Consider the following 21,125-nt stretch of genomic DNA (forward strand, 5'->3'; position numbering starts at 1 on the left):
GCGATGGGGCCAGGAGCAGAGAGGTGCCCACGGCTCAGTCCTCGATGGCAAGGGTGGAAGCCCGACAGGTCCTGGACGCTGGGTTCTCACGTCCACATCCTGCAAAGGCCACTCTGCAGAGGACAGACCACATCAGCTGAGGTGTGAGCAGCGCTTGATTTATTAGCATTAAAAAAACCCAGTTCATATATACAAAACAAGCTGATTTTTGTTGTCAAGTGTTAAAAGCACTCCTTTAAAATTAAATACAATTTAAAGCATGGATTAATGAGTTGATTTCCTGGGAAGCACTTCAGTGAATGAATATTTGCCAATGGAAACATCAGATGCACACCACACGGGCACCAGGGGGTCACGGGATCCACAGGGCTGCTCATCACAGCGTCTGACCCCAGACACTGTAGGTGCCACACACGTCCCCGGTGGGTATTCCCGCTAAGACCCAGGGCGGGGGCACGACCTATGAAAATTCACTTGCACGTTAGAATAACGACCAACTTCAGCTGCAACTTAAACCTCGCCCCAGGCCCACCGCAGCTGCACCGATGAGCCGTGACACTCGGGGCGGCTGGTGAAAGTTCGCTGGACAATGGTGTGTGAACGTCCATGCTCGGCTGTGGGCCCCGTGGCAGCTGTGAAGCAGAAGGCACAGGGCACCAGGCTCGACCCAGCTGTGCGCGGCCCCGCCAGGCAGACACACGGAGAACACCGGGAGGACGGGCGCGCCAGCCCGCCAACGGAGCCCACCCACAACCCGCCCAGCCCCCAGCAGGCATGGGGCTCAGTCCTCAGGACTCCAGGAACCAGCCGCTCCATGGGCACTGACGAGGGTGAGGACACTGGAAACACATGGGCTGGCTGAGACCGGCCGGAGCTGTGATTAAACGTGAAGAACGGCAGCTTCCGTGTAAAAAGTGGTTTACTGAGCTGGTGGACTCGTGTCAGAACTGAGGAGGCCTGGACACTGAACAACAGAGGCTCCAGGTGTGAACGGCCGGCTGGCGGTCTCACTGGGGGTCTCCGTGTGCGCCCCGGGTGGCTGGTTTGCTCGCCAGCCTTTGTGCTTTGAAACGCTTTTCTGCTTGAGGACCCCATCGGGCCTCCGTGGGGGAGGCAGGGGCTCTTTCATGTGAGAAGTGCTGCCCAGCAGCGCCCCGACAGGGACTGCTGGGGTGTCTGGTGAATCTCGGGCAGGGCTCCGGCTGCTGCCTTCCTGAGGCTGGCATTGTGGTCGCAGCAGGCCGTGCCCACCAGCGGTCAGCCCCGAGTGCGGGGACGCACAGAACCGAACGTCCGCTGATCCAAGACTTGTGCGGAGACCACGGAAAACCGCTGCGAGGAACGCCCTGCAGGATCCAACCGCGGCGTTCACCAAAAATAGTTTCTACAGCACTTTAAATAATTTACAAAAAGGCTACAAAAATCATATTTACCAGGACACATCTGTTAAATAAAAACACGGTTTCACGTTAGTGTACAAATGTACAGGCTGCACAGGGACCTCCAGGGCCCCCGTTCCGTCAGGAGCGTGGCCGCGGGGCGCGCGCGCACGCCGAGCTCACAATTGCGTCAGGAGCGTGGCCGCGGGGCGCGCGCACGCCGAGCTCACAGCTGCAGCACCGGGCCCTGGGCCGTGGGCCCGCCGCCCTCCTCCACCGACGTGTCGCTGAGCTCGCTGGCGTCGCTGCCCAAGGCCTCCGGCTCCTCGTCGTCTCTGTCCAGCCCCCTGCGCCCGAACCGCAGGTCCAGGACACTCTCTTCCGGCCCCGACCCCCTCCTGTCGGACAGGCTGAGCCCTGCGGGGCTTCCTGCAAGGCCAGCGGCCGCCTTCCTTCACCAGCAGGCGTGGGCTTCCAAACACCGGGTTGCGGGTGGCCTGGGCCTCCCGGAAGGCCGAGAAGGATGGACCCTGCAGCGGCAGGCCCAGGCCGGGGCTGAAAAGGCTGGCCTGCTTGGCGCCCCAGGGCATGCTCTTCCCGAAATGGAACAGCTGCGTGGAGAGCAGCGGTGAGAAGCCGGCGAAGGGCAGGCCCCTCCGGGAGTCTGTGGCGAGGCTGGGTGAGCCCCGGGCCTGGCCCTCCAGCCCCTTCTCCCTCTGGCTGCTGAGGCCCCCTCTCCACGCAGCCACGTCCCTGCCTTCCGGGCCCAGTACCCAGGTGCTCTGCAGCCGGCTCTGGGGGCTGAGGTCGGGCCAGGGCAAGGCGAGGCCGGCCCGGGGCACCCCATCCCGCTGGGAGCCCGGGGTCCGTGCCAGTGAGCTGCGGCCCTCTACCCGGGCACCAGCCTCTGCGTGGCTTGGGAGCTGGCCGAACGTGCCCTCTCCTGTGACTCCCTCGGGCCCCCTGGGGCCCGGGTCTCTGGGGGCACAGATGTTTCTCCTGGGAGCCAGCGACCCTTTGGCTGGGGTAGGCCCGCTGGTGCTCCTGGGCGGCGCCAACTCGCACCGGGCCAGGGCGGCCGGGGGGCAGGGCTGCTCAGGGTGCGGGCTGCTCCCCCCGCCCGGAGCGAGGGCTCTTCCCGGCCCCCGGGGTCCCTCGGCCCCCGGCGGCAGGCCCCCCCTGACCCTCTGGCTCCGCGTGCACATGCCTGGCTGGGCAGCTGGGCCGGGGGGCGGTGCTTTCCGGCCCGGGAGCTCCGGCCTGGCCCCAGTTGGCGTTCCCAGGGTGGTTGGGCCCCCTCCTGGAATTTCTGATCCGCTCACGGACTCCTTGGCCTTTTCGGCCAAAAACTTCCTGATCTCCAGCTCGATGCTGTCATCGCTGTCTATGGAGCTGCTGTCATCAGACAGGGAGCTGGGGCTTCTGGCGGCACCGGGAGGCTCGCGGGCTTCCGACTCCCTGGAGAACAGTCCCCTGGGCGCGGCCCTGCCCCGGGTCCAGGGGGCCGAGGGGCCCGAGGGCGCATCCTCCAGCCCTGAGCCATCCGCCTTTGCCCTTGATGTTTCCTGGCTGGGGATGTGCGGGGGTCTCCCCGGGGTCTCCCTGCTGTCTCTTCTGGACTTGGAGAGACAGCTTTTCAGCAGGTGGGGGCTTCGGTCTCTCCAGTCTTTCTGGAAGCCCCCCAGTTTGTCCAGGAACTGCGTCTCTGTGGTGCTGAAGCGGACCCTCTTCTTGCAGCCGGCCCAGGGGTCCCTGTGCCGCTTCCGGAGCCGCCGCTTGGAGCGCAGCAGGTCCTTGATGGCCGTGTCCAGGTCCTCGTCACTGTCTAGCGAGCTGCTCTTCTCCTCGGAGCTTGCCTGCACATCCCCGCGCCTCCCCTCGGCCGTCTGCCTGGGGCCTGGCGGTGCGGCTCCCAGCGGGTCCGGGGCCCTGAGCTCATCGCCCGGTCCGCCTGTCTTGAAGGCGAGAGGCGGCCCGCGGCTCTCGCTCTCCCTTCTGGGGGCCTCGGGGGCTCGCCCCTGGCCAGGCTGCACCTGGCCCTGGCCGCGCTCGGCGTCCTGCATCTCGGCCGTGTCTCTGGGCTGCCTGGGCATGCAGGGCATCCTGCTGCACCGCCTCCTGCAGCCCGGGGACGGGTCTGGAGTGTCGGGGGCTGGGGCGCTGAGGCTGGGCGGCAGTGGCGGGCTGTGGGCGGGCCGGGCGCAGGTCTCCGTGTGGGGCAGCGGGCCCCCCGACTGCGCCTTCAGGGCCAGGAACGTGCGGATCTCCTGCTCGATGCTGTCGTCACTGTCCACTGCGCTGCTGTTGCCGTCGGGGCCCTGGCGCAGCGGGCTGGTGGGTGGGGGCCTTTCCCCACCATCCACGGGGGCTGGCAGGATGGTCTTGGAGATGTCCAGGATGGCCTCGGCGCACATCAGCTCGGCAGACGTGTCTGCCCGGCATGGGGACCCGTCCACGCCCAGGCTCTCAGCAGCCGCGCTCCCCGGAGGCACGGGAGCTGTGGTTTCCCTGGGGGGCCTGGGCGGGTGCTCAGAGTCTGGGCCGCCCGGGCCGAGGTCTGTGGCCTTGGGGGCCGCTGGCTTCTTCTTGCTGGGGGTTTTGCTGAGGGCCTCTGGCCAGGGGCCCCTCAGGCTGTGAGCAGGGGCCACGGGCCCCTTCTCCTCTGTTGGCAGGGGCCCCTGGTGGCCCCGGACCTCCCTCCGCCGCTCCCGCTGGTACAGCCGGATGGCCTCCTCGATGCCGTCGTCGCTGCTCGAGTCGGGCTCCTCGTGTACCAGGGCCACGCTCCTTGGCTGCCTGCCCTTCCGTGCGGAGCCCGCGCCCCTGCGGACCCTGCCTTTACCGGGTGCGGCCTCTGCAGGGGGCCCCGCAGTGGCAGCAGCAGCTGGCTCGGCGGTGACCTTGCACCTGAGGCCTCTGGGCAGTGCGCTGGCCTTCGCTGACCTGGGCAGCTTCCGGAAGACGAACTCCTTGCCGGTGCCCGGCAGGTCCTGCTGTGGTGCCTTCAGTGGTGGCTCTCTGCCAGGCCTGCAGGTCGCTCTGGCCAAGCTGTCACCGGGGTCTGCCTTTCTGTCAGCAGGGAGGTCACCTTTCTGGGTCTCGTGCAGCCTCTTTTCGCTCAGGAACTGTTCGATCTCTGCCTGGATGCTCTGTTCGAAGGAGTCATCACTGCTCACGCTGAGCGGGGAGGCGGAGCCCTGGACAGGGCTGGGGCCAGCTGCAGGGTTTGGGGGACACGGGGCAGCTGGGGCGCCGCTCAGAGCTGGCTCTGGTCTGCACCGACGGGCCGCGTCCCCGGCTGCAGGCGGCGGGGCGGCCCCGCTCTTGGCCCTCAGGTACTCCTGGATGGCTTCCTCGATGTCCCGGTCCACCGAGTCGTCGCTGTCCGAATCCAGCACCAGAGGCCCGAGGTTGGAGGCCTCCTCCTCCTCCCGCTTGGGATCAAGACCCGTGGCAAGACCACAGGCCGCAAAGGCGGGGCTGGCAGTCGGCAGGGAGCCCCGGCCCCTCTCCGCCCTCTGGCTTCCCGGCCGGGCATGGTCGCCGCTCATGCCCAGGGCTGCCCCGTCACCCTGAAGCCTGCTGATGGCCATCTGCACCTGGGCGCTCGCCGCCACTCTCGAGACGCCCTCTCTGGGCTCCGAGAAGCATCGGGGAAACCTACAGCTCCCGGGCGGGCCGAAGGCCTCCCACGCGGACCGCAGGGCCAGCACAGGAGGTGCGTTCATGAGAAACATCCTAGCAGGCAGTGCGCAGAGGCGGGGCTTTGCTTCTCTGCCCGCTTCACATCCTGCAGGGGGCACGCCGGGCGGGTGCCCCGGGTCAGGTCACAAGGGAGCCGGAGGCCTGGCGAATGTCCGGCCAGCCGCGGGCCCCCGGGCCTCAGCTTCCTCAGCTGTACAGGGAGGGTGGCCGAGGAGACTCATGAGAAAATGCTTCCAAGTCCCCTGGGCCGAGCTCGTGGAAGCTGACACGGGTGTCCTTCTTCCGTCATCCCTCTGTCCATCTTCTCCGGCGAAGGAGCAGAGGGGGGGTTTACCTTCCGAAGTCGTCAAGAGGGGCGACGGGACGAAGGCGCAAAGCCTCTGGGCGGGTGGAACTGTCGACTACTGGGAGTCAGGCTCAGCGGCACATCACGGGTTGGTTGGCTCTTGACACGAACTAGCAGCTCCTGGAAAGAGAAGTTACGTGATGTGAGCACCTAACACCTTTGGAGAGTTATTTACACAAAAGCCTTTTTATTGGAAAAGGTTGAGTGTGTATTTGCCGGATGATCTCAGGGGACCGTATGACTATTTGCATGTAATTAGCACAGACACTGCCCCAGTCACGTGCCCTTCCTCATGGTGTGTGGCTTCTCTGCTTTCTGCATCTCAGTCCAAACGTGGCTGGGCCGGCAGAACCGCTGGGCTGCCCTTGGGAACACAGTGAGGACTTGCTCCCAGAGGCCTTTACACGGGAGGTCTGGGACCACCGCCACGGAGGGGACATAGCGCAGGCTGTACACAGCGGATCAGAAAGACGCAAAATACACCATTAGCTGTCAATTCCGAACACGTCTCTCCGACCTCTCCTGACCCCCCACAAACTGGGACGCAAAGCGACCGAGAGTCAAGAGGAGAGCTTGGCAGCGCTCCCGGAAGCAGGGAGATGGAGTTCCAGCCCCAAATGGTGCCGGGCAAGGCCGTTGCTGCTTGGGAGCCTGGGGGTGGGGGTGGCCGGAAGCGGCCCGGGGGTTTGCTTTGCTTCCCTGCAGATCCTTCTCCCGGAGGAGCTTCCTTCCTGACGCGCACAGAATCCCGTGTTTACATACCACAGCCCTTTCCAAGAAAGCCTGGCCCGGCCACCTAGGCACAGACGTGCCCAAACAGGTGTGACCAGCGATTAACCAGAGGGTGTGACCAATTCAGAAGGAAGTCCTTTGCTATGGATATTTATGCTCAAAAAGTGAAACTTCAACGTCAAAGAATTTGCTACAATTACCTGTGATTCTCTTCAAGTCCAGGTTCAGTGTAATGTTGGCAGAACGGTTCAAGGACTGGGTCTTCATCTCCCTACGTGTACTCTGTAGCATCTTGGGCCCACTTTTTAAACAGACTTTTGACTGTCAGGATTAAAGAGAATCAGAGACTTAATTCAGAGGCTGAAACTATAGCCGGTAAATATTTGGGGGGAAAGAAAGTGCATTAATTTAAGGGCTCGAAATTCAATTTTGGAAGAACTTACCCTGAGGCCAAATACAGTTAACCACAACAATTAATCGTTCCAACTCCCCTGAGCCATTGGTCTGATGTACCAGGACATGCATAGCTGGGGACGTGAGAAGCCACTTCAGAGTCCTCAGATGGAGCCCCCACGACAGCAGGTGGTCTTTCCCACAACACCACCCTCCAAGGAGATCCCCTGCTAAGGACAGTGGGGGCCAGCAACGCCGAGGGGGAGGGCTCTTCACCCGCCTGTGCCCACCTCACTGTGGTCATTATTCAAGCTGCCCTGGTGAAATAACACAGCACACAAGACATTCCCATGGGCCTTCTCAAGAGTCTAGATCAGGAATATTAACTTGCTGAACAGCAGTGCCGTCTGAAGAAGCGGCCTGGGGATGGATCCCAGTGAACCAGGCTGCAGTGACTTCTACTCCCGGCAACAGAGAGCGTGGGAGGGAAAAACGCTCCTCTCTACTCCTCACCTTGACCGTGGTCACTGCTTCTAAATGCTGTCTCAAGTTCGGACTCCCAGGGAGTGGTTTTCTGAACTGTCAAGATTATCTAGCCCAAGAATGAGGTTAAAAATTCAGAGGGTGTCTCCAGCGACAACTTGGCTTGTGGCTTTAAAACAATGGTCTACATAAGATGAATCATTCTGGAAAACTCCCCTCAACTGTACTTTGGGGGACTCCGGGCTGAAGCCAGGGGGCTCCCACTTTGTCAGACTGCCAGCCTGCACCCCAAGAGCCCCAGAACCAGGTCTGGAGGGTGACTGTGGGGGCCCCAAAGCCGCGTGGTGCCAGAGTCTGAACCGTGCAGGGGGGCCCTAGGCCTCTCTGTACACCTCCTGTCTCCAGGAGGGCAGAACCTCACTAATGCTTATCCCCGGACAAGCCTGGCTCCCTGCACGGATGCCCAGCACAGCTCTGGGTTCCCCACAATGCTGTGCACCCCTGGCTGGTCCCCTAGGGTAGGGAGCTGAGGGTCAGGGTACAAAGCCCAGGAGGGCCTCTCCAGATTGCCGGCCTTAAGTGGGCGTGGGCTGGAATTTCGGCCGGGCTTGCCAGAAGGCGAGGCTTGACAACACAGCAAGGACGGCTCCAAGCAAAGCTGCATGGCCGCTGTCTGTGCCTGGCGGGCCGCAGGCAAGGCGAGACCCTCGGCTGGCCCTGCCCGCCCTTTGCTCCCGGCCTGGGGGCGCTCACTCACAGCGCGGCCTCTGCCAGGAGGCATCCCTGCGCCCGGAGCAGCGACCCGGTCCTCCAGCAGGGAGGGGTTGGGCTGCGCCCCGGCTTTATATTCTGGGCTCCGTGGTTTGGGGGCGAGGGGCTGGACGGGAAGCCGGGGGGGACCCTCCCGGAAGCTGCGTGGGGCGGGACGCGGGGCGCAATCTCTGCGGGAGGGCTGAGCGCGGGGCCCCCCCGCCGCCGGCCCTCACCTGGCCTCACCTGGGCCCCGCGCCCGGCCGGCTTCGAGGAACGCGGGCGCGCGCTGACGGGGGCCCGGGCCAGGAGCTGCCTCTGGGTCCGCGACCCCCGGCCTCGCGGTTGGGTGACTAGCCGGCCCTGGCCGAGTCCACGCCGCCCGCGGCGGCCCCTTCCCCGGCGGCCTGGCGCCGCGGTGCGGCCTGCGCGCCCGCCCTCCGGCCGGCCCCCGCCGCCCACTCGGCCCTGCGCCGGCCCCCAGCCCTCGCCCGCGTCAGTCCCGGGGAGGCGGCGGGGTCCCGGACCGAGGGGCGGGCAGCGGGCGCCGGGGGCGCGCGGGAGGGCGGGGCGCGCGCAGGGCGGGGCGGCCCCGGAGCCCCATCCCCGGACCTACCGGCGGCGGCGGGGCGGCGGCGGCCGCGCTCCGGAAGCCGTGCCCGGTGGCTGGGCATCATGGGAATGGCACGGCCGAGTTCCGGGGGAGGCGCGCGGCCCGGCCGGACCCCCGCCCGGCGAGCGCGCGCCCACCTGCCGGCCGCGCCGCGGAGGAGCCGCAGGAGCCGCGCGCCGCCCCCGCGCCCGCCCGGCGCCCGCGCCCCGCGCCCCTCGTCGGCCCCGCCTGGAGGCGGCCCGAGCCTCCGGAGACGCCCCACCCCTCCCGTCTCCGGCCGGCCCCCGAAGTGCGCCGGGGCGCTTGGAGTGAGTAGTCGGTTTGAGGTCTGACCCCCGTCCGCTCCCGGCCAGAGGCGGGGCCCTCCGGCGCTGCGGGGCCCCTCTCCCCGGGGGCCCCCAATTGATGGGCGCTGAGTCGGTGGCCGGGTAGGCAGAAACTGCCCTGCCTCCGCGGTCCCGGGTGCGAAGTTCAGGCCGGGAGGGTGTGGGCCCCCGCCAGGCGCGCAGATGGGCTGCTTTGGGGCTGCTGCTGTTCCTGTGGTCAGTGCCGTAACCGGAAACTCCTGCCCGGCCCGGCGCCGCTGTGTGCCTAGCACCGTGCCCCCCTCCTCCTCCGGGCTGGCGGAGGGGGTTCCTTGAATCTGCACAGAGCTCCGGTCTGGCCCCCGGGAAGCCGCTGGCCCCTCTGCGTCCCCTCACCCGCCCCCTGCGCCCCTACCAGTACCCCGAGCTCTGGGCTGCGCGTCCAGCCTTCTCTCTAGGAAAGCTGCCCAGGCCTCCAGCTGCCTTTGCCAAATGCCGCTGTGTCTGCGCTTCCTGCTTCACTTCCACGTTCGGGAGAAGGAACAGGGGCCGCGGATGGATAAGCAGTCCCCCAGGGGCAAGAGTCCTGCTGCAGGGAAGCTGGGTCGCAGGGTTCAGGCCTGCTGTGCAGTGGAAGCCCAGGGCCAGAGCAGCAGAGGGTGGGGCAGGGCAGGGCCCACCTGCCCCTCAGGGTCTCTGAGCACCTGAGTCTGCGCCGGCTGGCCTTGGGGAGGCCGGGTGGAGGCTGGGGTACCCAGGGCCTGGCTGCATGGGCGTCCCTGCAGGAGGAAGCCTGTTCAGACACACCTGTCATTGGCCAGTTTGGCGAGGGGGAGGGAGCACTGTCTTCTAGGACCCCGGCCCCACCCCCCCAGCAGTGTGGCCCTGAAGTTCTCTCAGGGTTTGAGTGATTTTTCTAACAGCTCAGAGATCTTCACTCGAGGCCTGGGGTGTCCCACTGCCCCTCAGGGTCCTGGGGCTGGTGGGGCGGACCCTCACCCGTGCGAGGGGCACACTGAAAGGAAGACTAGCACTGTGCTTCTGTCCCCCGTGCCAGCCTCTGTGGCCCCGACCTAGGCCTCTCTCAGGGTGAACTGGGGTTTTGTTTCCTGTCTAGAAAGTGCCAGAAATTGGACAGGAGAAAACAAATCAGAGGCTTTATTCCTACAGGGATAGAAGGGGGCTGTTTCTTATCTGCCTGGGGAATTTGGGGCCAAGTGTCAAGAAACCCATGAAAACATTGAATTAATCCTTCAGTAAATTGTTTAATAAACGCTGTCTTCCCATTAGGAGAGTAATACTTTATCACTGAAAGTTTGGGAAAAGTATCTAATGAGCCAGAACTAGGGACTCCACATAATTTGGCTTGAGTTTTCACAGGTTTAACGACTGCCATGATGAACATCTTTGCTGATGTGTCCCTGGAAGCCGGCTCAGTTTTCCCAAGGGTAAATTCCTAGAAGAGACACTGCCGGGCCAAGGACTGGGATGTATTTTGGCCAAAATGCCCTCCGGAAAGGCCCGGCTGAGTACCGTCCGCCCTCTGGGGCTGGCTCGAGTCCTCCTTTGTCTCTGGCAATCTCACAGGTAGAACAAGCCTTTCCACTTGGAGTTTAATCTCTTTACCTCCTGGTGGTATAGAGCATCTTTTCATTTTACTGTTGGCCATTTGGAAAATTGCCGGTATGTGTTCTGTGTGCATTTTTAAGTATTTTTCTGTTGGGGCGCGTGTCTTTTTCTTGCTCAGTGCCTTCCTCATTAGGGTTGAGCCCGTCTCCATCATATACACGCTTATTTTTCAGTTTGTCATTTTCCTCTGAACTTTGGGTTCAGCTTTTGGTTTGTTTTGCTGGTAATGCTTGAGTTTTCAATTTGTGTAGCCAAACCTGTCAAAGTTGCTTTTATGGTTTTGAGCTTGGAGATAAGACCCAGAGCGGCTATCGCCGCGCTGAGGTTTCCTAACCCGTTTGCCAATTTAATGGCTAAACTTACAAATAAGAACTGAAGACCTGGAGGGTGTGAATTACAGGTTCCTGTGGCCATCAGAAGCCCAAGATGTGACGGGTAATAAATTCTGGAAAGGGAGAGGCTTTCTTCACCTCTTGTTGGAAGCCACCAACCTTCAGATATCTGTGTACACACGCAGGCTTGTGTGCACACACACACACACAGGCACACGTGTATGGATGCACAGAGCACATGTGCGCGCATTCATACTTTAACTTTTGGGAAGCTCTGTCTCCTGCGTGTTGTTAGGTCATCATCAGAGGAAGGGCTGGTTTTATCGAAACTCCTGTTGTAAGAGGTGCCGACCTTGGCGTTTAGTTCCCCAGTCAGGCTTCTCACTGTGCGGGTTCAGGGTCTCCTGGGATCAGCCCCCAGGCCACCTTCCCCCAGTTCCTGCAATGGACCCACCTGGCACCATGAAGGCTCCCTTCCCCAAGGCAGGGGCCCCCCAAGCAGCTCTGCTCAGCCCAGTCCGACGCTTCTAGAAGGACAGCCAGTAGCTGTCCTGTCCCGCAGGTGGGTGAGTGGTGGGAGCAGGGGCTGGGGCAGTGACTGGGCTTCTGGTCGGGCCCCAGGGCCCCTCGTGGTCACTGCTGGCCTCTGGCCCTCCCCTTGTCCTCCTGTCAAGGGGAGCAGGGAGTTCTTAGAGACGTCTCTGTTATTCTCCGCATGGAGGTGACCTCCAGGGAGGCAGCTGGGGCCCTGGGGCCAGAGTGCGAGTGGCAGAAGCCAGACGCCCCCTTATTTGGCTGTTTTCCCTAAAAGAGTGAAGAGCGCCTTCACGATGAGAGAAACAAATGAAAGGAGGCACGGGCCCCCGCCCACACCAGGAGCCCTGACAGCCCCTGGGATGCAGCACTCTAGCCAGCTGGTGCGACAATGAAGGGCGTGTCCTCGCCACGTCGGAAACTCGAGGCCTGCTGATCCCGCTCGAGGACTCTGTCCCGAGGTTGCCGTCACAGTCCAGGCAGGCGAATGGCCGCAAAGACGATCCTTCATTTAGCAAAGCAACCCCCGCCTTCCGGCTGTTAGGAGGGGTGGGGGCACTGACCGCAGTGCGCCTGGAGCCTCTGCTGGAGAGGACGGGGCGGGGCTGCGTGGAGCCTAGGCGGACTCTCCCCGTGGCCGTGGGGCGGCCTGCCAGCAGAAGAGACGACAGAGTGGCGTCTCACCCGGGATGCGCCAGCCACTGTTAGCAGCAGGGCCTCCTCTGCAGAGCGGCCCGCGAGGGGGCTGGCCGGGGTGCTGTGGGCTCCCTGCTGACCTCTTCCTACTGTTCCAGCTTTGATCGTGAGCATTGCTTTCGTACATACAAAGACCAACTCGTAGCGTATGGAATGGAGCTGTGCGAAAGTTCATGTGTGTGAGCGTAGCCACACACACACAGCACCCAGACCAGGTCCGTGTAATAACTCTGCCCACTCAGTTCAGCCTTGGAGAGTCTTTCTGTAAAACTGTTTTAAAATCACTCACCTCAAGAGTTTGGGACTGACGTATACACACTATCACGTATAAAATAGGTGACCGGTGAGAACCTGCTGTATAGCTCTGCGCTGTAGTCATTCAAATGGGGAGGAAACCAGAAAAGAGCGGATCTGCGTATACACAGAGCTGATTCAGTTTGCTGTGTGGCAGAAACTAGAGCGATATTGTAAAGCAGCTAAACTCCAGTGAAAATTAATTAAAAAGTCTCTTGCCTCAGAAACGACTTTTATTCAGTTTGTTTCTCAAGTGTCAGATTTCTTAAGAGTTTTCCTGGTGTGATTTTCACCCAATTTATTATTTACCATCTTAGTGACCAACTTGACTTTAAGATTGTCCCTTAATAAGGCAGCTAAACTAGGCAGAAATGAGCCCCTTGAGGGCACAGTGCTTGTCCCAAATGGAATGAAGACATGTTACCTCCAATTTATTCTCAGAAGAGCGGGGTATTTCCAACCCCAGGTTTGAGAGAAAAAAGATATTGTCTCTGATTCTTTGCAGAAAATAAATTGGATGAAGGCCCTCATTCCACAACTCTGGGAAGCTTGCTTTTGCCTCTCCTTGGGGCTTCGGGGCACCGGGACGGTGCTGGGAGGTGGTCGGACTGGGGCTCAGGCTGCATTAAAGTGGGGAGACCCCTTTAAAAGCAGGAAAACATGCTGGGCAAAGGCAGAGCAACGGAGGCTGGCAGGAGCCGGACGTTCTGGTCCAGCTGTGCTCTGGGCCGGAGACCCCTGAGGACGGTCCACTCAGAGGTAAGGACACAAGCCTGGGTGAGGGGAGCTGGCGGTGACATGCGTACAGGGAGGCCGGGGGCAAGATGACCCCTCAGTGCCTGCTGAGGAAGCAGCTGGGCCTCTACACTCCTTACATGGGGCCCCTGGGAGGGGGCACCTCGGTCAGGATCGTGGCCAGTGCAGGCCCCCTCCTGGTACCTCCACCCTGAAGGCATCTGGGCGGTGGCTCCGTGTCTGCACAAGCAACTCCTCGAATCCCGTACATCAGAAACATGGCTGCCTGTCCCTGCTTCCGGCCAGGGGTCAGTTAACTTGTTACATCTTATAGGAGTTTTATTCCAGCTCTGTTCAGTGGCGGAGGCTGCTCCAAATTGGTCAAGTGGTGATGAGGTGGTAAGACTGGGGCGTGCAGATCTGAACTGGAGTGTTAAACGTCAGGATGCGCAGGATGGCAGATGTCGCAGAGGAAACCGATTCCGGCGGAGCTTGTCCCGAGGACGCCTCTGTGCTCCCGGGAGATGATTTGGCGCAGAGTAAAAATGGGAGAGTTCACACTTCAGTCTCAAAAATCTCCCCAAGTCTGCAAAAATGATTCTATTTCAGCTTTCTTTTGGCAGAAAGAAGAGGAACCTACTGCACGTTCTCTGAGTTTGGGAAAGGCAATATGGAAAACTCGACCTTTTTCGGTACAGAAATCTCCTTCTGTCCTGAATCACGTCTTCCCTTCCTAGGACGTGGGAGGGGACGTGTGTCCTCAGGCTGAGGAAGGATCCTGGTGTCCTGGTTTCTCGGCCCCAGCTAGTTGGTGCCATCAGAGGACAGTTGGGCATTCCCTTGCACCCCCACCCCCTTCCAGAAGGTACCATCTAATTCCACACTAAAGCCACTTTCAGAAACATCCCCTCCACGACACCCTGTGTGGCCCATCTTGGGAGTATATAGAGCGATAGACATGTTGGGAAAAATGTCAGGAACCTGCAGACCGGGGAAAGGACACGAGGTCTCTGCTGGTGGGTGGAGATCCGCTGGGAGGGGCCTGGGCGAGGTGAGTGTCCCTGGGTGAACAGCAGCTGCATGGGAGGGTGGCTCCAGTCGGCTGGCTCTTGGGCTGAGCACGGAGCTGGGGGCAGTGCAGAGTTTTCCCTCCCTGAAATCAGAGCATCGGACTTAGCTTTCCCCTGGGAGCCTGGATTTTACTTTCTTAGTTTCTAGAGTGGCAATGTTTCACTGCCCTGGGGGTGACCACTGAGTGTGCCTGTTCTTCAGCCTTGACGGGGTGCGGTGAGGTCATCTGTAGGCCACGCAGTGCCCAGGCAGCAGACAGGCCAGGCGAGCAGACTCCCCACCCCCATGGAGATGGCGTGTGTGGGGGGAGCTGGTGGGCACCATGGCGAGTGTGCAGAGGAGGTCCCCCAGCATGTTCCTCTCTGTTTATAAAGCAGGACGAGCCACTTTTTGAAGAGCAGCTGATGCACTTTACCCTACGTGTATAAACCACAGTCTCCAACTACAACAAACAAGGGTTTCCTCTGCTAGGAGGCAGAAGGAGGTTGACCAGTAAGACAGACATAAAACTCACCAGAATTCTTAGAGTGGGAGCCAGGGAGAAGGAAGCTTTAATCTGGGCCACCCGGCACCACTGAGGTTTTATACCAGAGACTCGCTGGGGGCTGGGCTGGCTGGTTACGTGAATGACACAGGCAGAGGTGACCTTCTGTCACCCTCGGCAGTCCGCTTACTTGTAGCCTAAGGATGCAGTGCGTTGGGCTTCCCAGCGACCACGAATCCACCTGCCAATGCAGGCAATGCAAGAGACACGGCTTTGATCCTTGGGTCGGGAAGATCCACTGGAGTAGGAAATGGCAACCCACTCTAATTCCTGCCTGGAAAATTCCAAGGACAGAAGAGCCTGGCAGGTCCGTGGGGTCGCAGAGCTGGACACGACCGCACACACGGTGGGTTAGCTTCATCCTGAATGCACACAGACATGGTGGAGACGTGTGTGTGTTCGGTTTAGCTCAGCATCTTTTAAAGGCATTCAGGGAAAGGAGTCTGACCACTGGAGGCAGGCTCAGAGCGGATTGTCTGGGGCGGGGGGTGGGCGGCCAGGCCCCAGGGATCCCCAGCACTGCCTGTCTCTGCAGCCTCCGTCCCCAGGTACAGAAAGGGCCCAGAGCGCTGTACAAACCCTCTGACTAAGAAGCCACTGCTCTACTCTAGGAGCCTGGAATGGAACACACAGGCACAGCCTGAGGTCTTCGGGGCCAAGGGGCTGCCATGGGCTCTACGGTGACAGCCCTGCTCTGACAGCCACCCTGGACGCCAGGCTGACTGGAGAAGGGACTCAACCTAAAACCTTGAAGGAGGAGCCCAGGTGTTTAAAGCTGACGCCCAGGAGAGAACACATGTTTGACAACTGGTTTCTGCTCCGAGTCGTCTCTTGTGCCTTTGGCTGAACTTCAGGGGAAAAGGGTGGAGCTTGGTTTTGCACCGAGACCTGGAGGAGAAAGAGGTCTCTGATGAGCAGGCTAAATCTTCCCGACATGCCCAACGCTGCCCTTGCCATCGGGGTAGAGGGTGGTGGCAATGGCTGGGGACAGTGTCCCGCCATGTAGTCTGGGGACCCCCGCTTTGGGCCTCAAAGACCAGGGAACTGAGGCTGGAACATTTGTGACTGGAAAAGGAGAGAGCTGCTTTGGGGGCATTATCCTGAAGAATCCAGAGCTGACTGAGCGGCTCGGTGCCGGAGGTCACTTCCAGAGAAGGGTCCGAGGGCAGACCCCGACTCTCAGCTGGAGGTCCTGAACACAAGACGGGGCTGCTTCTGGGGCTGCCCAGCTCAGGGGGCTGGAGACCCCAGGCTTTAAGGACAGGCCAGAGGCAGAGAGAGCTTCATCTAAGACCCAGACTCATCCATCTCGGTAAATAAGCTAAAATTTTAGTAAATGTATTGCAGCCTCAACCTTGACAGTACCGTCTCGTTTTTCCCACCACTGGTGTCGAGACTTAGTTGGAGACCTCAAGTGGACAGAATAACATTGACCTTTGAACCTGAGACCTTGACCTGGGAGGCGAGGGTCGATTTTAAAGGAAGAATCTGCGCTGGTTCTGGACTCCACGTGCCCTCACAGGAGCTGGCGCCCGGGCGCTTGCCCACCCGCCTCCCTTCCCAGACCCAGGAGCTGCCCACTTGGTCCTCTGCCTTGAGGGACGTGGACCTGCCGTCTTCCTTCACCGGCGGGACAGCTGCGGGTGCCCTCCTGCTGGTCACTCAAAAAGAAAACAACTCAGTAGAACTTGGAAATAAGTCAAAGTCCGTGACTTCACTCTAAGATTTCTAAATAGCCCAAATCGTCACCTTTGTAGAAGAATCAGCTCCATACGTTGAGGACGTGAAGAGGAGAAATCCAGCGTTTTTCCTGCCTTTCCCGAGTGAACTCTGCCCCTGGGGAGCCAACAGTATATCATCGTTCTGCAGCTCCCAGGGGATTAATGGGGATGGCAGCCACTGGTTCCTAAGAGGGGGTGTTCAGACCTTCTGTGCCCAAGGGTGGCTGAGGGGATGGAGACTTCCACCTTGAGGGGTCCACTCGTTGGATGGAGGCTGGCTGACCGAGCGCAGGGAGGAAGCGGCCGGCAGCACCCCAGCGTGCAGAGAACCTGGCCGGGAGACCAGTCTTCCCCAGTCGGCTGTGAGAAGAGGGCAGCTTGGGAGCAAGCTCTGGCGTGTCCCTCCTCCCCACCCTGAGGACTCCAGGGGTCTCATCAGCTCTTCTCCAGGAGCATCTGGTGGGGTACTAGAGTGAGAGCCCTTGAAAATGTGCCCCTCAGCCTGTGGCCCCCGGGAGTTCTTCACTCAGGACCCCATGCTCCTCTGACCACAGCCCCCCACATCCCCATCCCAGCACCCTCCCCAGTCATGGCTGGGGCCCCTTCTCATCCAGGTGTCTGGGCTTTGACATTCTGAATGCCCATCTCTGCAGGTTTTGAGGTGGCCGTTTGACCCGAATCTCAGTCCTCCAGGGGATGGAAGAAGAGTTGTTGCTTTGTGTGTGCAGCTTTCCTCGTCCTGAGGATGGGGTGACGGCCTCCCAGCGCTCTACATGTTGAGGGCTGAGCTGAAGCCAGACGTGCCCCTCTGCGGCTCCTGCCACGTGCCTTCGGGATCCACGCTTCCTTTTTCCCTCTCGTTTGCTCCTTTCTTGCTGTCGCTCAGTCTGTCAGGCGTGTCTGACTCTTTGTGACCCCATGGACTGCGGGACTCCAGGCTTCCCTGTCCTTCACTCTCTCTCAAAGTTTGTGCAAACTCATATCCATTGAGTTGATGACGCCATCCAACCATCTCATCCTCTGTCACCCCCTTCTCCTCCTGCCCTGGCGGCTCAGATGATAAAGAATCTGCCTGCAGTCCAGGAGATCTGGATTCGATCCCTGGGTCGGGAAGATCCCCTGGAGGAGGGCATGGCAGCCCACTCCAGTATTCTTGCCTGGAGAATTCCATGGACAGAGGAGCCTGGCAGGCTGCAGTCCATGGGGTTGCAAAGAGTCGGAAAATAATTGGGTTTCCTATAAAGCTGTCAAAGTAGAGGAGAAAAAGTCAAGGAGATCTGACATCTAAAGAGTGAGAGTCCCTTATGGGGAACGCTCTTCCATGCTGGGCCCGAACACTCTGATGCCGGGAGCTTGGGTGACCAGCAGAGAGGCCTTCTCTGCTGATTCCTCCCAGTCTGGCCTCGGCCTCAGACGCCCCGGCTACCCCAGGCAGCAGATGCGACCTGGCCAGGTGGCCTTTGTCTGGTCAGGTGACTGACCTCTGGGGCCAGGCTGGAGTAGCTCAAACCACCTACTTCTTTACTGACACTGCCCCATGGTGACTTCCGAGGGTGGGTTGATGACCAACATTTGGGACTCTCTGGAGGACACACCCGGGAGGTGTGGGCTCTGCCTCTGTCAACGAGAATCTGGAAGGCAAACCTCCTGGTGTGAGCAGGGCCATGTGGAAGGAGTGTCCAGGCTCAGAGGGCACGTCCTCCGCCTCTACCCGGGAGACCCAGGGGGGCCTGGCAGAGTGACAGCACTCATTCAGAAAGCGGATAAAAATAGCCAAGCAGCCAGTCGCCTATGGGGAAATCCACAGTGACCCAGGTAGACTGGTGGCTGCCGGGGGCCACGGTGGGGAGCTGGGGGACAGGGGGAGGATGACAGCTGAGGGGCCTGGGGTGCTGTGCTGCTGAGTCCTAAAGTCAGCCGTGGTGGTGGCCGCCCATGCGGTGACTTCACTAAAAGTCACTGAACGTGATGTTTGCCGAGGTGGTGACTTCACGAAAAGTCCTTGAGCTGTACTCTTTTTTTTTTTTTTCATATGTGGAGTGTCATTCACTTATTACAATGACACAGCTGTGAGTAATTTTTGAAACTCTTGGAATTGGCCTCTGTGCCTTGGATACATTTTGCCAAGTTCAGTAGTCATATATCCTTATGTTTTGGAGATTTTTTGGATTCAAATTTTGGGAGTGCTTTAAAGCCAAATCCAGTGAAGGGCATGGAGGGACTGAGCGGGTCACTTCCATGTTGGGTTACCAACAAAGTGCAACTTATAAACTGTTTCTGCAGTTATTTCTGAAAGAGAAGTTAAAAGCCTCTGGACCGAAGCAGCATTATTCAAGCAAACTTACAAAAGTGATCTCTTTGAAGGACACTGCTCATTTGGCAAATAGTTTGTGCCTGTGTTATTCCTTCCATTTTCTTTGGATTTACTTTACTATTCTTTCTCTGTTTTCTGTTTTTAAGATGGATGCTTAACTATTAATTTTTAGCATTTCTTATTAATTTTGCATACCTTTTAAGGCTATCTGTTTCTAAGCACAAGTTATGATACATTAATTTGTAATTTGATTATTATTTTAAAATATTCTCATAATAATTTAATGGTAATTTCCAAGCATGAAAGTTTCCTAATTTTTCTGGTTATTGATTTCTAGCTTAAGTTGTCTCAGTCACATATTGCTTTGTGAGAAACCGCCCCAAAACATAGAGATTTAAAATGACAACTGTTGTGGTATTTATTTCACTTGTGAATTGAAGTTCAGGTCGTGCTCTGTGGGGATTTTTCCAGGGTAGGGGCGGGAATTGGCTGACGTGCGTGTGTGTGTGCTCTTTGCGACTCCAAGGACTGTAGCCCACCAGGCTCCTCTGTCCAATCCCTATGGGATTTCCCAGGCAAGAATACGGAGTGAGTTGCTATTTCCTTCTCCAGGGGCGCTTGTGGTAGAGAACTCGCCTGCCAAGGCAAGAGACATAAAAGACGTGGGTTCCATTCTTGGGCTGGGAAGATCCCCTGAGAAGGAAATGGTCAGCCACTCCAGTATTCTTGCCTGGGAAGTCCCATAGGCAGGGGAGCCTGGAGGGCTACCGTCCATGGGGTGGTAAAGAGTTGGACACGACTGAAGTGACTCAGCACACGTGTTCTCCAGGGGATCTTCCCAACCGAGGGATCAAACCCTCGTCTCCTGCATGGGCAGGCAGATTCTTTACAACTGAGCCACCACGGAAACCCCGGAATTGTCTGAAGTCTCATCCACGTGCACAGCTAGTACTTCACGCGTCAGTCAGGGCCTTAGCTGGGTCTGAACACCGTCACGGGGCCTCGCTGCGTGTCCTCGCTGCATGTCCTCGCTTCCTCACGACACTGAGGCTGGGTTCTCAGGGCAAGACGGTCTGAGAAGGAGCCAGCTGGGCGGCGTCAGCTCTGCGACCCAGCCCCGGGTGTCTCGGCACCAGTCCCACCAGGTCTGGTCCTCGAAGGCGAAGACCTACCAGGTTCCAAGTAAGGGGAGCTGGACTCCACCTCTTCACAGGTTCTGGGTGATCTTAGACAGAAATACTGTTGTAGCTTTTTTTGTTTTTAATACAATCTGCTTCACTACCCTTCATGATGTCAGCCCTTTCACATTTTTGAGAATTCCTTTCTGGCTCAGTATATGGTTAATTTTTATAAATACTCAGTGCGTTTGGGAAGAATGTGTGGCGTTGTAAGAAGCAACCAAGTCTCAGTTTTGTTGGCCATGTTGATAAAATATTCTATATATCCAGACTGACTTTCAGGTGACTGCTCTATTTAATTACCCAGAGAGAGTGTATCAGAATCTCCCATGATGTGTAATTGTCTACTTTTCTTCATTTATTTGAAAGTGTTTGCTTTATATATTTTGAGGCTACTTTATTAAGTACATAAAAATTTAGAATTATTATTATTCCTGATATATGGGTTACTTTATCAATATGAAGTGTTTCTTTTTATGTCTAGTAATGCTTTTTGCTTTAAAGTTTATTTTCTGATATTAACATAGCTACCCAAGCTTTGCTTCGATTAGTATTTTATGCTGTTTATCTATTCTTTACTTTCAACTTTTAAGTATATTTATGTTTTAGGTGCATTTCTTGTAAAGAGTATATAGTTTCCTAATACCCACCTCATCTATCTGAAAATTCTAGTAGACTGTTACTATTATTATTTTTAGCACTTCAAAGGCACCATTTCATTGTTTTTTGTGTGAAAACCCAACAGCCTTCTTTATTTCTGTGGCTTCTTATGATTTTCTCTTTATTGCAGATTTTTAAAGAGGTTTATACTGTGAATGTCTAGTTGTAGATTTATTCTGATTTATTCTTCTTGGTTTTCCCTACTTTCTTCAATTTCAGTCTGAATTTGGCAATAAGGAGCTGATGATCTGAGCCACAGTCAGCTCCCACTCTTGTTTTTGCTGACTGTATAGAGCTTCTCCATCTTTGGCTGCAAAGAATATAATCAATCTGATTTTGGTTCCAAATAGGGAAAGGAGTATGTCAAGGCTGGATATTGTCACCCTGCTTATTTAACTTATATGCAGAGTACATCATGGGAAATGCTGGGCTGGATGAAGTACCACCTGGAATCAAGATTGCCAGGAGAAATATCAATAACCTCAGATATGCAGATGACACCATACTTATGGCAGAAAGTGAAGAGGAACTAAAAAGCCTATTGATGAAGTGAAAGAGGAGAGTGAAAAAGTTGGTTTAAAACTCAACATTCAGAAAACTAAGATCATGGCATCTGGTCCCATCACTTCATGGCAAATAGATGGGGAAACAGTGGAAACAGTGACAGACTTCATTTTTGGGGGCTCCAAAATCACTGCAGATGGTGACTGC

The 21,125-nt window shown here is 58.1% G+C and overlaps 1 protein-coding gene and 1 long non-coding RNA gene across 6 annotated transcripts; one reads left to right on the top strand and one right to left on the bottom strand.

The window, feature by feature from the left end:
• Positions 1 to 137: 137 nt before the first annotated feature.
• Positions 138 to 8,680, bottom strand: PPP1R26 (protein phosphatase 1 regulatory subunit 26). Its single transcript, XM_070378669.1, is given in 4 exon segments — positions 138 to 1,804; positions 1,806 to 5,550; positions 6,363 to 6,483; positions 8,405 to 8,680. Coding segments are annotated over 2 exon segments (3,510 nt in total). The 5' UTR covers positions 5,117 to 5,550; positions 6,363 to 6,483; positions 8,405 to 8,680; the 3' UTR covers positions 138 to 1,605.
• LOC138989778 (uncharacterized) lies at positions 8,571 to 19,826 on the top strand. 5 transcript variants are annotated; one of them, XR_011465930.1, is made up of 4 exons: positions 8,571 to 8,709; positions 11,479 to 13,791; positions 14,372 to 14,887; positions 15,153 to 19,825. It is a non-coding gene; the product is annotated as an uncharacterized lncRNA (long non-coding RNA). The 5 variants fall into 5 exon arrangements; XR_011465931.1 differs by having other exon boundaries at positions 14,375 to 14,887; XR_011465932.1 differs by having other exon boundaries at positions 11,479 to 13,618; positions 15,153 to 19,824.
• Positions 19,827 to 21,125: the final 1,299 nt, after the last annotated feature.

The sequence above is a fragment of the Bos mutus genome, chromosome 11, assembly GCF_027580195.1.
Source record: "Bos mutus isolate GX-2022 chromosome 11, NWIPB_WYAK_1.1, whole genome shotgun sequence".
NCBI lineage: Eukaryota > Metazoa > Chordata > Mammalia > Artiodactyla > Bovidae > Bos > Bos mutus.